The sequence below is a fragment of the Cygnus olor genome, chromosome Z (assembly GCF_009769625.2).
Source record: "Cygnus olor isolate bCygOlo1 chromosome Z, bCygOlo1.pri.v2, whole genome shotgun sequence".
Classification (NCBI taxonomy): Eukaryota; Metazoa; Chordata; class Aves; order Anseriformes; family Anatidae; genus Cygnus; species Cygnus olor.
The window spans coordinates 19780498-19795926 of NC_049198.1; the positions used below are offsets into that span (position 1 = coordinate 19780498).

The 15429-nt window shown below is 35.9% G+C and overlaps 1 protein-coding gene across 9 annotated transcripts in view; it reads right to left on the reverse strand.

Annotated features, from left to right (window-relative positions):
- Nucleotides 1–271: 271 nt before the first annotated feature.
- Nucleotides 272–15429, reverse strand: part of PDE4D (phosphodiesterase 4D) — a 546954-nt gene continuing 531796 nt past the window's right edge. For all 9 annotated transcript variants that reach the window (XM_040542116.1, XM_040542115.1, XM_040542117.1 and 6 more), the window contains 8 exons: nucleotides 13759–13931; nucleotides 12673–12771; nucleotides 12419–12583; nucleotides 10919–11018; nucleotides 6920–7074; nucleotides 6285–6407; nucleotides 5597–5779; nucleotides 272–4929 (listed from right to left, as the gene is read on the reverse strand). In XM_040542116.1, coding sequence (XP_040398050.1) covers nucleotides 4519–4929; nucleotides 5597–5779; nucleotides 6285–6407; nucleotides 6920–7074; nucleotides 10919–11018; nucleotides 12419–12583; nucleotides 12673–12771; nucleotides 13759–13931 — 1409 coding nt within the window. In that variant the 3' untranslated portion in view covers nucleotides 272–4518. The remainder of the gene's footprint in view (nucleotides 4930–5596; nucleotides 5780–6284; nucleotides 6408–6919; nucleotides 7075–10918; nucleotides 11019–12418; nucleotides 12584–12672; nucleotides 12772–13758; nucleotides 13932–15429) is intronic.

A 15429-nucleotide genomic window follows, 5' to 3' on the forward strand; every position in this document is an offset into this window, starting at 1 on the left:
AATAGTAAAAATTCCTGAAAGTTGAGACTGAATGTCTTTCTATACAACTGTATAGCACATCTCTGGATTAGACTTTATGAAATACCACATTTGACTAACTTGTCTGATTAGCACCCACAGTTATTTTGTATTATCTACTCAAAACTCAGTATGATGAAAAAAATAACATAACCTAAGTATTCTACCAATACGTTTTCTCTTAAGATGTCACAGCTATGATAAAACAAAAAAGAAAAAAAGAAAAAAAACTTGCAAAAGGAAGTCAAATACAGTAACTAGGCAGAATCAACCCATGCTTTTATTTCCATTGCATATAAAAATTTCATATGAAGGTATTGATGTACAGTACTATCCCATAGGCTGTAAGAGAGGCTAAGAAACCGGTGAAGTAATTGTCATGTGCAATGTTCACACAAGTTGCCACTCTCAAGACATCCCCAAAAGAAAAAATCAAATTAAAACAACAAAATATTGTTCAGGATTTCTCTCATTATAGTGTCCCTTTTATACTGTTTAAAACAAAAGCAATCATTTTCCTTTGGGCCAGGGCTGCTAAAATCTACAGTTTGTGTCAAAAAGGAGGTTCTGTTTTTACTTGAAAAAGAATCGCTCCTTTCACCAAAAAGTCACATGCTACAAGGGCTGGGCATCACTGGAATGGAGGACAGGCGTTTACCTTGCTCTGGAAAATTCACTGCTATCAGTCCTAAGCAGTCTGGAGTAATGTGATGTTCAAACAGCAAGAGATGCTCGGAGTCCAATCTGCAAAACTAACGCTAGTGTTACTAAAAGGTTTACCAGATCTAGTGCATTATGCTATACACACCTGTACAAAGCCTTAGATACATCTATACAAAATAAAAGCTTTGGCTGCTTATAACACTATTATTAGTGTTAGAAAGCATTTCCAAGTCTGAAGTTGTCTTTTGTCCTACTTTATGGATTCTGCTTATACAGTGGCAATTTGTGCTACTGAGTAAAGAAAGAATATTAGTTGACTAAAAAAAAAAAAAAAGTATGAGATATACCCTTTTAATTCCAATTATTTCATTTGCCAATATGCATTAAAATCAGATGCTTATTAGAGCTGCTTTCCAAAGCTCTTTCAGCAAAATTCAGTATTGAAATATAGTGTCAGTATTTTTTTTATTTTTTTATTTTTTAGTAGTAGCAAGTAATGGCTGCAATAATCCCTGATGATAGCCTGTAAAAAGATAATCAGAGAGGCAGTATAATTATATTGCCCGAAGTCTGGAAAAGCTTGAACTTCCAGTAGGGTCATGAATGAAAGCTCACTGTAGTATCATGCATACTAGCTTGTACTTGTAATCCCCATAAGCTAGCACTAAAAATATGGTAGATATGCCCAGCCCTAGCCCCACAGCTACCTCACTTTCAAATGCAGCAAAACAGAAGAAAAAATTGTTTAAAGTTAAGGCACAGCCCTGGGACCAAAGACCTGCAGCTTTTTTTTTTCTTTTTTCCTTTTTTTTTTTTTATTGATATATCTTTATGTATTTTATACTTTTCTTGAATCTTCCATAAACAAGCTCTAAGGTGACAGAGAGTATATTACAGGAGAAAAAATGTACAAGGAATATGTATACACAATAATCATTCTCTCACCAAGAGTTTCCAAATATAGCAACACCACCCTCACAAGGATGATGTTATAATAAGAACTGGTAATTTACAATTAACATTACAGTATGTACATTACAATAAATACATGGTTGTAAACAGAGACAAACAAGACTGTATTACAGGTAAGGTCATTTGGTGAGAAAAATGCATGGCACAAATAAAATAAATAATGCATTTTAAAAGAATTGTCAAAGCTTTCTGAAAAATCCATTTCATTCAAGTTTTTAAAACTTCTGAATGCTATTTGTTCTACCTATATTCTTTCATGATCTTTTTTAACAATGACACAAAACAATTTAAAAATTCAAATACAGCATTATTGAGTACAGTAACTTGCAAGCTAAAGTGTACTGTTATAAGCAATGTGAATTTTCTCCCCCCCCTTCCCTCCCCCCAGTACCCAACTCATCGCATTTTATTATGGCAAAATTATTTAAAACACATAAAGCCACTTGTAAATTGTATTGTTTTAAAGCAGTGTGCAATGCTAAAACACACTTTGGCAAAAGAGGAAAAAAAAAAAAAAAGATTGTACAGTGCATTATATCCCCATCTCTAAGAAATGATACAATTTTCTATGATTTGATTGTCCATATGTATGGGTGTATACCTCACAATATAATATGGTGTTTTCTCTTCATTTACTTTCAGTTAGTGCAGATACAAAAGCTTTTCAGGTCCCCATTGGTCATTTTGGAATTTATATTGCTTTTCCATTATTAAGGTTCCAGGCACTCTTAGGGATTGAGAGGATTTTTAGGTGGGTCAGGTTCAGGAAGAAATGATGAAGAACAAAATATAGTCGAAACCTTAAAAACATGAGTTCTCTTCATTTTCTTTCCTCCTTCAGTATCATCTGTGCTAAAGCCCTGTGAGGGCTAAGGGTAGAGAAAATTTTGACCTGGATATAGAAGAATGTGAAATGAATTTAAAGGCTGAATTATTAGCCAATAGTTTTTAAAGAAGTTCTTATCTTAAAGGAAATCTCAGACACTTAAAAAAAATAAAAAACCAAACAACAACAACAAAAAATATTTATATCTGCTTATTTACTACCAAATTAATCCGAACAAGGGAAATAATGTCTGATTCCATTTTCTTTTGTTAAGAAATCATCTTGACATTGTCATTGTACCAGAATTTTACAGACCGCAGTCTGTTCCTTCTCTAGGCAACTATTTCCCAACTGAAAACTACAATTTTAATGAAGGGTAAAGCAGCAGAGGTAAAAAATTCCTCCATTTCATGTGACCAAGCAACAGGACTGGCAAATGTCAAACATGAACTCCTAATTCCCTTTAGCTTTCCAAGTTATGGAAGTTTTCAGTACCAATCAAACCTAAAAGTAGGCTTCTCTCAGCACAAGCTGTATAAAGGATGAAAAGATCTGAGATTAAAATAATGTGAAGTAAACTACCACTCTCTTGATACATTGTTCAATTACTTAAAAACATAGAAAAAAAGATAGACCTGGCTCTTCTTGCAATAAAAACATGAAAAAATAATGCTAATCACAATTTTTATGTTGTACACGTCTCAGATTAGCAAATGGTTTAACTAGATCGCTAAAAGATAAAAAGAAACTAAGGGAATCAAAATTGGAAATATTACATTAATGCTTTTATGCCAAAATATGTATTCCAAACACTGTATTAGCCTGTTCTGATTTAGCAGTTTATAGTTCCCAGGCAAAAAAATAGTCTGAAAATCATGTTTCAGAGGGATGAATTTTATAAATATAGCAGAAGAGCTGCCTTTATATTAAAGACAATTCATTACCTTTCTTACTGGCCCTAGTCCTGCAAATCTTAATCTTAACAGTTGGTTTCGATGGTAGTACTACTTCTGGTACTAAGTCAGAATTGACAGGATCAGGCCACTACGAGGACAATAGCAAAACGTAACTTCCTCTAATATGTCTGGGAACATTATAATGAAAACAAACAAAAAAAATCCATCATACTGTAGGAGTTTTGGGTAACATAAAGGATATTCATGAAACTCACTAATACATAAAATAATAGACATTTACAATTCAATATTGTTTTGAAATTCTAAGGTGCAAAACAAGAAGGAAAGAAAAAACCCTAGAAGTATTATCCAGTGTAGCACAGATTTGTACTGAAAACTTGCAAGTTACTCTTTGGAAAAAATAACCAGTGGCAGATGAAGTCGGAAAGTGTTTTTCTTTAAATATAATACCTCAGTACATTTAATAATAAAAGTAAGCTCTACAAAAGATCTCTCTTTTACATATTATACAAAATGCAGAGTTCAGTGCAACCCGTTGGGTTACACTTTTTTCAGTCACTTATCAGGAAGACTTGGAATTAGAAAATTATGCAATTTCCACAGCTCATCTTCCTATTGGTAACAGATTCGTGTTGTGTCCCATCATTTATGTGCATTTGCTTTCCAGTAGGAACCTCAGTTTATTTTCTGTCTGTTTCCTCTGATGATGAACATTATCCAATGCTTAAGTTGTGAAATAAAATAAAAATAAAATAAAATTAAATTAAAATTAAAATCTACCAAAGCATACCAGCATTCGGTTGGCAGGTGGTACTCCTCTGAAAATATTTGATTTAATTAATCAAATCTGTGAAATTGAGAGCTTAGTAAGATGTAGTTTATGGATCTTCTTCCCCCACTTTCTGAAGCAGTGGAGGTGAAGATTCTGGTTACAATATTCCTGAGTGCCAAACTGAGTCATCAAGGTCAGTTTTGATTGACAAACGTCCTAGCAGATGACAGCGAGTTGTGATCATGATTGTAGCATATGACATACACTTTGGAAACCATTACTTAATTAGAGAGAGGAAGGAGGGGAGAGGGAAAGGGAGAGGGCAAGAGAGAGAGGATGTGTCCTCATTGTTATGTGTCAGGAACATGGTCTTCCGCTGCACAAGGTTCTGTCTGGTTCTCCTCCTCTTCTACTTCTTCCCCTACTTGCTCATCAAGAGGAATTTCAGTGGATTCTGAATCCTGGGTGCAAAGAGTCTTGGAGTCACTGCAGCTGGTGTCTTCTTCTACTTGACTTCCACTGTCCTTTTCGGTGTCTGACTCCCCATCTTCCTCCAGTGTTAATTCAAACTGGAATTTTTCAGTTTGTCCCTGTCTACCCTCTTCCTGGTCATCAGGTGCAGGAGAGGGACTTTGAGGGATTGTGCTCTGGTACCATTCTCTATTGTCTTCCAGTGTATCTAAGATATCCTGGGCATCTGGGTGAACAAGATCTGCCCATGTCTCCCACAAAGGATGAACAATGTAGTCTATAAAACCCACCTGTTTCAAACAATACAAAATTAGAATGATATCTTATTCACAAAAAATGAAAAACTACGAATAAACATCACAGTAATTCAATCCATTTACTGTACAGAGATGCTTTCAATATTCATGCTGTCTAAAAGAAATAGACCATAATGCCTGAGAAAGATAACACTAGCATGAGACACTACACACAGCACTCTTAAGGTGGCTGAAAGGAGTCCATGCTGTTCTAACCAGAAAATAGGGTCTCTTAGCATTTCAAACCTCTCATTGAGGATTGGATAAGGACTTGGGAAGGATTTGTTTTCAACTGAATTGTTCTTTCCAAAGAACTCCATTGCATTTAGTGAGCCAAACAGCTGCTTTATATTTAATTCTGCTTTTGAAGGAAACCCTAATGAGCAGCTGTACAATATTATTTTCTGAAGAATATGCTTCATTGCAGATAACAACAATGATGGAATCCCTTCAGGAAACACACTGCTATGCACTATGTTTTCACAGTAGGAATCTTAACTCCTCTCACTTGCTACCCAGAAGCTGAATTAATTAACTCAGAGAGGAAAACAAGGAAATAGTGTGTTCAGAAATTCATCAAAATATGAAGAATGGTTATGGACTATTTTTTTCCATTAAAATGTCATACTAGGCTATTTATCTGCCTACTGAAATCAGTTACCTGTGATTTTTCTACAGATGCATTGTGCTTATCACACATGGGACTTATCTCCATTCCCCTCTCTCTTTCCCGATCTCCTTGACGGAAGAATTCCTCCATTATTCTATCTGTCCATTGGCGGTATAGGTGGAGTGGCTTTGTTGGATTGCTGAGATCTGCACAGTGCACCATATTCTGAAGAACCTAAAATAGATTGAACACCTGCTGTGTTATTACACTGGAGAAAAACAGCTCCTTTTCCATTTACACGTTTGGTGGCTGTGAAACGGAATCTTGAAAATACATGTAGTGCAAGATTTATTCTGGAGAGCAAAAACTTAGTCCTTGAGTGTTTTTCACACTTGCAGTAATAGACATGAATTACCTCACTTCTACTGCTTCTCCCCATGTAAGAGACAGAAAATGTTTCAGAGAAAGACCAAGAAGGTGCTGATAATTTGAAGGGTAGGGCAAGGCCAAAATCAGCCCACAAGTATATTACCACCTCATTACTTTCCCAAAGAATCATTCAGTACCTGACAGAATATGTCACATGCAAGAAACATATAAGAGAGAAGAGGGAAGAGAGTGAGTCACGGTGTGAAAATGGACAGTTGATCTAACCCAAGCTGAAGACTAAGTAGGCAAATGCTGTTGATGGTGTAACTCACGGTGATACAAATAACCATTCACAGATAAATTTTCTTACCTGAATTCTATCTGAATAGTTATCAAGAAGTAAGACACCAGAACTTGTCACTTTTTTGGTTTCAACCATAGTTTTTAAATCAGCCAATAGATTCATATGCTTAGACATGTCTGTTGCAAGTACCTTGAAAGAAACAAAAGAATAAATGAGTATCATTTAAATTATTCTGCTGACTTCTCAGAAACCTTTGGACCCAGAAACAAATGGTTCTCAGTAGAAAACCTAAGTTCTGTATCTGAATACACTACAGAAGTCTCGGTCCCATATGTCATCAGTGTCCTAATGCTTTCATTTTGATTATTTTAAGAATATGACAAAATAATTGGAGAAAGATTTGATCAGTCTAAGTTAATCATCATCAATTCAGTAGAAAATTTCCAGCTGTGATAGTGAAATGGCAAACATAGACATCAGTATGAAAACAGCTTGAAACAGGGCTGTATACCTTCCAGAAAGGTATACATGGTTATCGAAACCGAAAAGATCCCACTATTCATGTTTGGACAAAATACAATACAACTTCAGGTTTTTACTTCATCTAAGTCTAACAACTTGTAATTTATCCTAAAATGTTGCAGTGCATAATCATTCAATTTGCTAGCACTATGCAAAAGGGACTTTAAAGAAGAACTCACAATGTCAATGACCATTTTCCTCAATGACTGCCTCTGTTTTTTGGTCAAATTCTGGAAAATGTCACAATTTTCTTCCTGTAGCAGCTTAAAGCCCACAGCTAAGTGATGATTCTCCAGTACTGATGAGTCATTGTACATCAAGGCGAGTTCAGAATCTGCAATAACAGTCACAGGGCAGAACATTACTAAAGCCTTTGCTTCCACCAAACCCCTTATGATTTTTCAAATTAATTACATTCCTAATACGATTTACAGACGAACATTTAGAAAACAATTTCTGGTAGTTCACACAGTATCGAAACTTGCAGAATTAACAACTGAACATCTTAACAAATCAACACAAAGTATCCTGAGAAAAATAAAAAGCCAGCTTTGCAGTACACATGCCTGGAATGGCAAGTTAGAAAACCATACAAGGAAGATATTTTTCAGAATACATTTTCATATATGCATGAGGTCACATGGAAAATATTATGCACAAACACACAGACTAAAACACATTCTGATGTTTTTTTGTCCTCCTTCTCTCCTTTCCTCCCTCCCTCCCTCCACACCCACTAAAACTGAATTGCTTAAGTGAAGGTGCACCTATCCACTACTCAGAATTGTGAATACACAGCTAAGGCTTCAGTGCAGGTCAGGCAAAGAACACCCATCTTAGTTTCCAAATAATGTACCTCTGCGGTTATCTAAGACACCCAGCTGAGTAGCAAGTTATGCCTAAGGGGCATCATTAGTCTGTGCAATGGATGTTTTGAGAGGAAGCTGGTAGGACAGTCACAGTTACACTTCTGATCTTTTTCTTGAAAAGCTATGTGGCTTGAAAGTGCAAGCAGTGGCCTTGTCTACTGTCTCATACTTGAGTGTGATCTACTTGTGATGCTAAAATGGTACCTTCTCTAACAAGACTATTCTTCGCTCAGTCACACCACGTGGCTGTGAGAATAAGTGAAGCTCATACTCCTTTCTTAGGCCTGTACCAAGGCACACGTGAAGACAGCTTTGACAAATAAAAACAGTTTAGACAATTTTCTGCACAGATTTAGATTCTACACAGGAACGCCACACAATCAGCTTGCACTTTTTAAGACACAGAGTGCAAATGAATCTATCATCCAAAAAGCATTCTTCTTATGCAATCACATTTGTGCTGACATTAATTTCTGTTTATTGCAGTTCTTTTATCTGAAATCTAACCACATGTGAGTTTATTCTACTCCTTGTCCTCTTTATCCTCCTCTACAAAAGCTTTGTTTTAAAATGTTTCTGGTTCAATGGGGTGCTTTTATAGGCTCTGCTCTTCATATTTCAATAGTCTCATTATGCTTTCCCCCTCTGTCTTCCTCTCTTGTCCTGAACACATCGATCTTGTGAATTTGGAAACCCTTCCTCTAACTTCCCTTATCCTAATGGTAGCAAAACTGTAATAGCAAAAGAAAAAAGAAAGTTTGTCAAATGGTATCTCTTTTGTCTTCCACAGAATATTTATAAAGTTTGCCTACTTGTCATTTTTCTTACAAAGAAGACAGGTAGTAGTTTATATCCCTTTCAAACTGCTTTCTGAAGAGCTTCAATTGCAAAACCCTCAACATAGCTGAACTGCTTTGGAACGGCTGCAACTACAGAGAGAGTTAAAACATGCTCAACTTTGTAATGGAGGCGGAAATGGAAGAAAGTTCCCCCTTGGTAACATCTGTAGCACACTATAAGCTTCAAGACTATTTGGAAGGATAGACTTACAGTCGTCAAATATGCACCTCCCCTGATGCTAGCACAATCCACATTTGTTTATACTTTAATAGTGTTTATGAGGGATCAAGTTTTTGGACAATTTTCTAAATGGATTTTAAATCCTGAAACAATATAATAAAACTCTGAAATATAACGTGTAAATAATTATAAAGAATAACCTGAAATATGGAAAATATGTACATATGTTACATAACTATAAGTCAATAATGATTTTTTAAATGTATTCTTATACTTCTTAGTGAAATGTTAATACATTGCAAGGTTCGTTGGAAAACATAAAATTAGGTCAAAGAAAATGATCTTCTAGAGGTTAGGAAAATCTGGGATTTGAGAGATTTTGTAACTTTTGTAGAAGTCATGTGGGCATTGATTCTCAAGTCCTTGTGGAAAATGAGTTAAAATCTTAAATAAAACTGAATTATATGTTCATTATGTCTATCTCTATTCCTATGGTTTCTTCCTCAAGCATATAACAACTCAAAAGGGATAAAACCCCTTTGTCTCTTTTGAGCTTACTAACAGCAGTTCCAGTTAGTGGCACTACTTGATTTACACGGAAGTCTTCTCCATCGGAAGCAACTTAGAATAACAAGACATTTCTTCTAAGCTGCTACATCAGAATCACTCTTAACTCAGCTGAGTTTCAACCATCTGCCTTAAAAGTGAAAGCTTTATGTAGCACTACTGGCCCATTCATCTAGAAAGTCAAGCTGCTTAAACGTAACCAACTCACTGGTTTCCCCATAGCAACTCGGAGCCACCAATATATCCTGCTGTTCAATTTCTAATTAAATAAACAAAAACTTTACTTATATGTGCCTACTCTTAAGTGCTTGGGCTTTACACAGTTTCATGAACAATGCTTGATTCACTGTCTTTCTACACTACATTCCTAACTGCACTTACTACCAACACAGTACCAGAAATCCAGAGACAGTCCCAATCCTTCACTTTGCAGATGAGTCACCAAATAAAATTTCACTACAGGGTAGCCCTCAGGCCATTAAGGCAAATAAAATTAGATACAGGCTAGACTTGAGGTCTTATCTGAATGTACAGCAGAAATGAGTCAGAACAGGATCTCCCTTCTTCAAACTATACTGCTGATATGGGGTCATACTATTTTAGCACCAGTGGAATAGATTCACCTGGTGAATCTATTTACCCAGACAGTGTCTATGAACATGCAACCCGATGGGTCAAATACACAACTTCTAGGTATGCTTCCATTTCTGTAGCTTTTTCTTCTTACAGGCTTGGATTCTTAGAATTATTTCAACTTTTGTAATTCTGGGTCAGTTATTGTAAAAGGAGAAGACAACAGATGGCAAAAGAAATAAGAGCATATGATGGAATTTGCTAAAATGTGCTACCCACTTATAGTAGGAAAAGAGAGTAAAATAATCAAAGCAAGTTGCACTGGGGCAAGAAGCCATTCGGTAAATGTGCCGTGATTAGGTTCAATGAGGCTAACAGTACTTTTCTTCTAGCAGAAGATAAAAGAGGGAAGTGGTTCATGCAGTGCTGCATAGAACAGCCTTGAGGAATGCAGAACAAGTACACTGGGTTTCACATTTGGAGATGGCGTTAGGGTCTCTTTTCACTGGGGCTTGCCCCTCCATATATGAAGCATCACTGAGTCACATAGAAAGAAAAAAAAGAAAAGACATTTGCCACAGTCTGCAGGGGCAGGCTGAGAAAATTCAGTCCATGAGGCATGACTATGCAGAGATCAGAAAAAAAGTACAGCAGCCAGGTAGAGCCAGAAATGCATCTACCAGTCCCATTTCTAAACAGAAAACTTGCTTTCTAAATTTCTTAAAAAAAGTATTGCTATCCTTGGTCATACCATATGCAATATAAGCACATTAACTGTTGTTTTTCTTTCTTTTTTGGGGGGTGTTTTATTTAATCTTACTTCATCTCCCACAATTTTATCTATATATTTAATTTAAACCAACCAATTTCCAGGAAAGAGACCACATCCAATACATTGAAGTAGTGGCAGGATTATAGTTCGTGTCTTATTTTTCATGTCTTATTAAATCTTGCTAACCAGTACTGTGCATATTATTTCTAAAGTTACACGTAATACAAAACAATATCCAGTTGAAAATACAAACATCTACCTATTTACCAAGAAAAGGTACAAATAAAAGCAAACAATTAACAGATTTTGTATTTCTCAGGCGCTATGTGCAGATCTTGCAGCAAATTTTTGAGAAAACCACTGAACATCAAACTTACTTGTGTTGATAAGAAACTGGTTTGAAACCCCAGGATGATCTACATCATGTATTGCACTGGCAAAAATTGCTGCAAGAATCTCCAAATCAGTGAACACTGCCTAGAAAACCATGAAACAGAAATGACAATCACTAATCAATGAAAAAATGGTTTCAGTAAAAGGACTCTACTTTTAATCTTGATCTGAACGTTAAAAAAAACACATTTGAAATGCATCAGGAATCTTAAGAAGATATTTTACACATAGGTTAACACAACCTTTTGTAAAATCATCCATTATGTAGAATTCCATAAATATTTCAAGCTTGGCCGTGAAAGTAAAACTATCCTTACTTCACACTGACAGCATCACTAAATTCAGTAACAACTGAAGTGTTTTTCAGCTTCAGTCTATAAATAAATCAACTTTTATTAAACCAGTAGTTACAGATTTAGATTTCTGACCCATAGCACAAATTCAAGTTAAAAATTCCTGCCAGATTCTTTAATGTTACATCTGACATGTCTATGTTACACAATAAACACACAGTCCTGCATTTGAAGAATGAACATCTCCTCAATGACACTAAAGGAAACGGTGATAGACTACAAGGAATCTTACTTAGCATTTACTTATGTTTCTTTGTATGAGAATATTAGGAAGATAGGAAGCAAGGACTGCAAGGGACCTGGCGTGTCACTGAGTCCTGTCCCCGGTTGTTACAGGTTCCCAAGTTACATAATGGCTTTCATAACTGATCAAGAACAGCTTAGAAGTACGTAGATCAGCAATGGCATTGGGCAGATACTGCCATTTTACTGGTGAAAACTGCTGAGAGCAAGGTCATCAAAAACAGTTGATTTAAATACAGTCAAACAAACAAACAAACAACAACAACAACAACAACAAATAAAATCAAAAAATGCTCCTGATGTTCAGTTTAGCTGTTTGGTGAAGATGGTGGGGATTTAAGAGCATAAGCTGATCTCCCTCTTTGACATAGAGAAAATCTTTCCCAAGAGAATTCCAGAGTCTTTGTGGATCTTTGCCAACTATCATTCAGGTTCAGAACAAATATGCACAATTTAAAAACAACAACAAAAAAATAAACAAATGGCCTTATTGAGGGAATCCTGTTTTATCACTGTCTTTCCTACGCAATTCCACTGTGGTTAGTGAGAGTCCCACATGGAAAGTAATGATGGAACAGGATGCAGTTAACAATAAAATGATGGAAACAAGTTACAAATTGCGTTACAACAAAAAATGTTATGACGGCACAAATCTGCAAGTATAAGACCATGACTTTGAAGAAAAACATGACATTTTCTGCACAATATTTACATACAAATAAATCTGGATCCTCACAAAGTATCTTTAAGAGAGAGGAACTTATGAAATATCAAGATTTCTTTTCGAAAAATATTGCAGAAACTAAAATGTTTATCATTTTGTTGAGAAAAGTGTTAGTGTGTCCCTTTCTCTCATGCCTGCCTCTTTCCCACCTCGGTGTAGTTTACCTCTAATGCTGGGGTTGATAGCAGGACATGGGTTGACTGAACAACATCTGCAGCATGTATGTTATTGTGATATGCCACATCTGCATGGTAATGATCTTCTAGGGTCATCAGGTAAGTTATTAAAGTGTCTACTGGAATTTTAAACGTTTTTAACAAATCTCGTTCCTAGAAAAGAAAAAGGGAAACAACTCAGATTACAAAGCACAGAAAAATCTCTGAGATAAGCATGAAGCAGTATGGCTGCTCCTACTTGCCTGAAAAATGGTGTGCATGATGACTGTCAAAGGTCTGTTTCCAGATAGTTCTGCTACTCGGAAAACCTGAAGGCCCCATTTGTTCACATCTTCTAGTTCCTAGGACAGAATCAAGCAACAGAACCACTGAAATCTAACACACAGATTCCAGCATTTTTTGATTAAAACAGCTACAAATGGCAGACTCATGAAAATGCAAAGCTTGATGCCTGCTAGAGTCACTGTGAAATTTATATGCTAAACTCTGAAAGGGGGAAAGCTGCTGCTACTAATCTTGTAATATTTGCACTTGCATCTACCACCTCTCCTGATTTTAATTCACTAGGGAGGAAAGAATGCCACTTTTAAGTGGATTGCTCCAGAGGAAGAGATGCTGCAGTATCTTGAATGAGCTGACACCCTTTCTATCCCACTGCCTAGTAACAGCAAAGTTCAGCGAGGAGGTGAACTGCAGAGACACTGCAGTTCTGCTGCTGTCTTCCTGATCCTCAAAAACAGGCTGTTGAAATAAATAGGGAGATTCCTGAGAACATAATGATAGGCATATTTCCAAATACAAACATCTAAAATTGAATGAATAATCACTTTATACCAGTGTTAGATTATTGCCAAATTGTTGCTGGTGCAAAAATCTCAATAAGTGTCCCTAAAAACAAAATATGTACATGAAAAATGGAGTTGAAGACAGGATGTGCAAGGATAGCTCTAATGCTATACAGTTGTGCATTTTTGAAAAGCATGGGTCTGCTGTAGATTTTCATTCCTCTGACAGTACATAAGTTTATTCTTCCTCAGGTATTATTAAGGAATATGCAGCATTATTATTATTAATATATGCAACTGACAGGAAACATTCCTGTTGAAATCCTGTTCAAGCAGAAATCAACCATTATGGCCTGATTCTGATTTCAGTTATTACTCTTCCACTTCACCGGATTTACATTATTTTAAGTGAGATCAGCCTTTACTGCTACAGCTTGCAATCAACAGCTGTAAGTGGAAGATGGAATAATATTGGTAACTCCACCTGACCAACCTCTATTTCAATTCAACGGTTATAAATTCAAGGATTTAAATATTCTCTACCTTGGCAAGAACATCTTCTTGGTCTGTTTTAACTCCAAATCTGGGAATACTGGAATTAGTTAAGCTGGAACTGTGCATCAGTTTTTTGACTCCACTGATCTGAGACATTGGCCTCTTCTTTTTCTCTTTCTCTTTCTGCGTCGGAGAAGGAATTTCAACTTCATGTTGTTTGTCTTCAAAAGAATGAAGAAAAAGATATTTTTGATATGAATTACAAATATTTTTGCTTGCCTTACTGGTGAGTTTCATATTATGGATGTTTTAATGCTTAACAAAACTTTTTTATTTTTTTATATTTGTGGCTGAAGAATTTTCAACAGATATTTCATATCAACAGCAGTTAAAACATGAAATGAGACAAACATAGACCAGGTCCTCACTAAAGCAGCGCTCTATTTCACAGATTTCTGAACTGGCTTTAAATATGCCTTGTGACTCTCTAATTTCCACTTTCCCTGCACCCGTAGCCCTACTGATATTGTTAGCGCTTTCATTTATAAATGTTATAACAGGTGAACAGAAGTCTGTATTTTCATTTGGCAAGAAAATTTGAATTTTTTTATTTTCTGGGGAAAAAAATGAAAAATAAAAAAAATAAAACAGTATCTCATGTAAACCTTTCCAAAACCCACTTAAAGGGGGCTGGCTCTGTTTATGCTATCTCTACAACTCAGAAAAGCTTTTGCCAGTGATGCCTCATCAACAAATGCTTTGCATGTAGAGGCAGCTCACATCTGAAGTGCAGCTCTTTTCTGTTACAATTTATAGCACCTCTCAAACAGAGTAAGTAATACTGAAAAAAAGACTATTCTGCTAAAAAAAAAAAAAAAGACAAAAAAAAAAAAGAGTTCTGTCTTGTGGGCTTTTGCTACCCCAGCAGTATCAGTGGCATTATTTCATATACCTCAATGTCTGTACCAGCAAATCTTACTACCACTATAGGCAAAGATCAAAGGGATAATAAAGTGTATTTAGACTATTGTCGTCTGATCACTGCAGAAACAGTATGGGGATGTGGAGTACTGCAGACACCTGTGGTCCCCAGAGAAAACTGAAATTGGTGCAACAGAGGATTTTCCTGCCAAAATCTGCTAGGAATTTGCATTAGTTTTTGTTCATTTTATTCATGCTATTTTTTAAATGTAGTGTTTTAATAACTTCCTTCAACTCATCTCTTCTCTGATAAGATGTGCCTGCATCTTTTCTTGTCCTTAAGAAATATTCCAGCAGAAAAAGGAATATCAAGGACGTATGTTTCTAATACAGGAGCTGAATGAAAACTATGATTTAAAAACAACTTAAAAGAAACAAAAAGAACAACAACAAAAAAGAAAATTGGGACTCTTAAAAATAGATGTTTACTTTATCCTTCCTGCAATGGTCATCTTCAAGAAAGACACTGAAACCAGGCAAGGGTAGTGAGTCCATTCCTAATTTCTAGATTGTTATCGTGTTTGCTTCTTCACTTTATTCCTTTTTTTCTTTTCCTTTTCGTTTTTTGATTACCCTTTAGCAGTCTGCCTTTACTGGACACTTCAAATTCCAAACAAATCAGAATGAAGAAGAGACTGCAGAAATGTCACCAAGCTTTAGCCTGCAGCACCAAGTTCTCCAGTCCCCCTTCCACTCCCCCCTACTTTGCTCTCTGCTTGCGGACAATCAGGAAAAAAG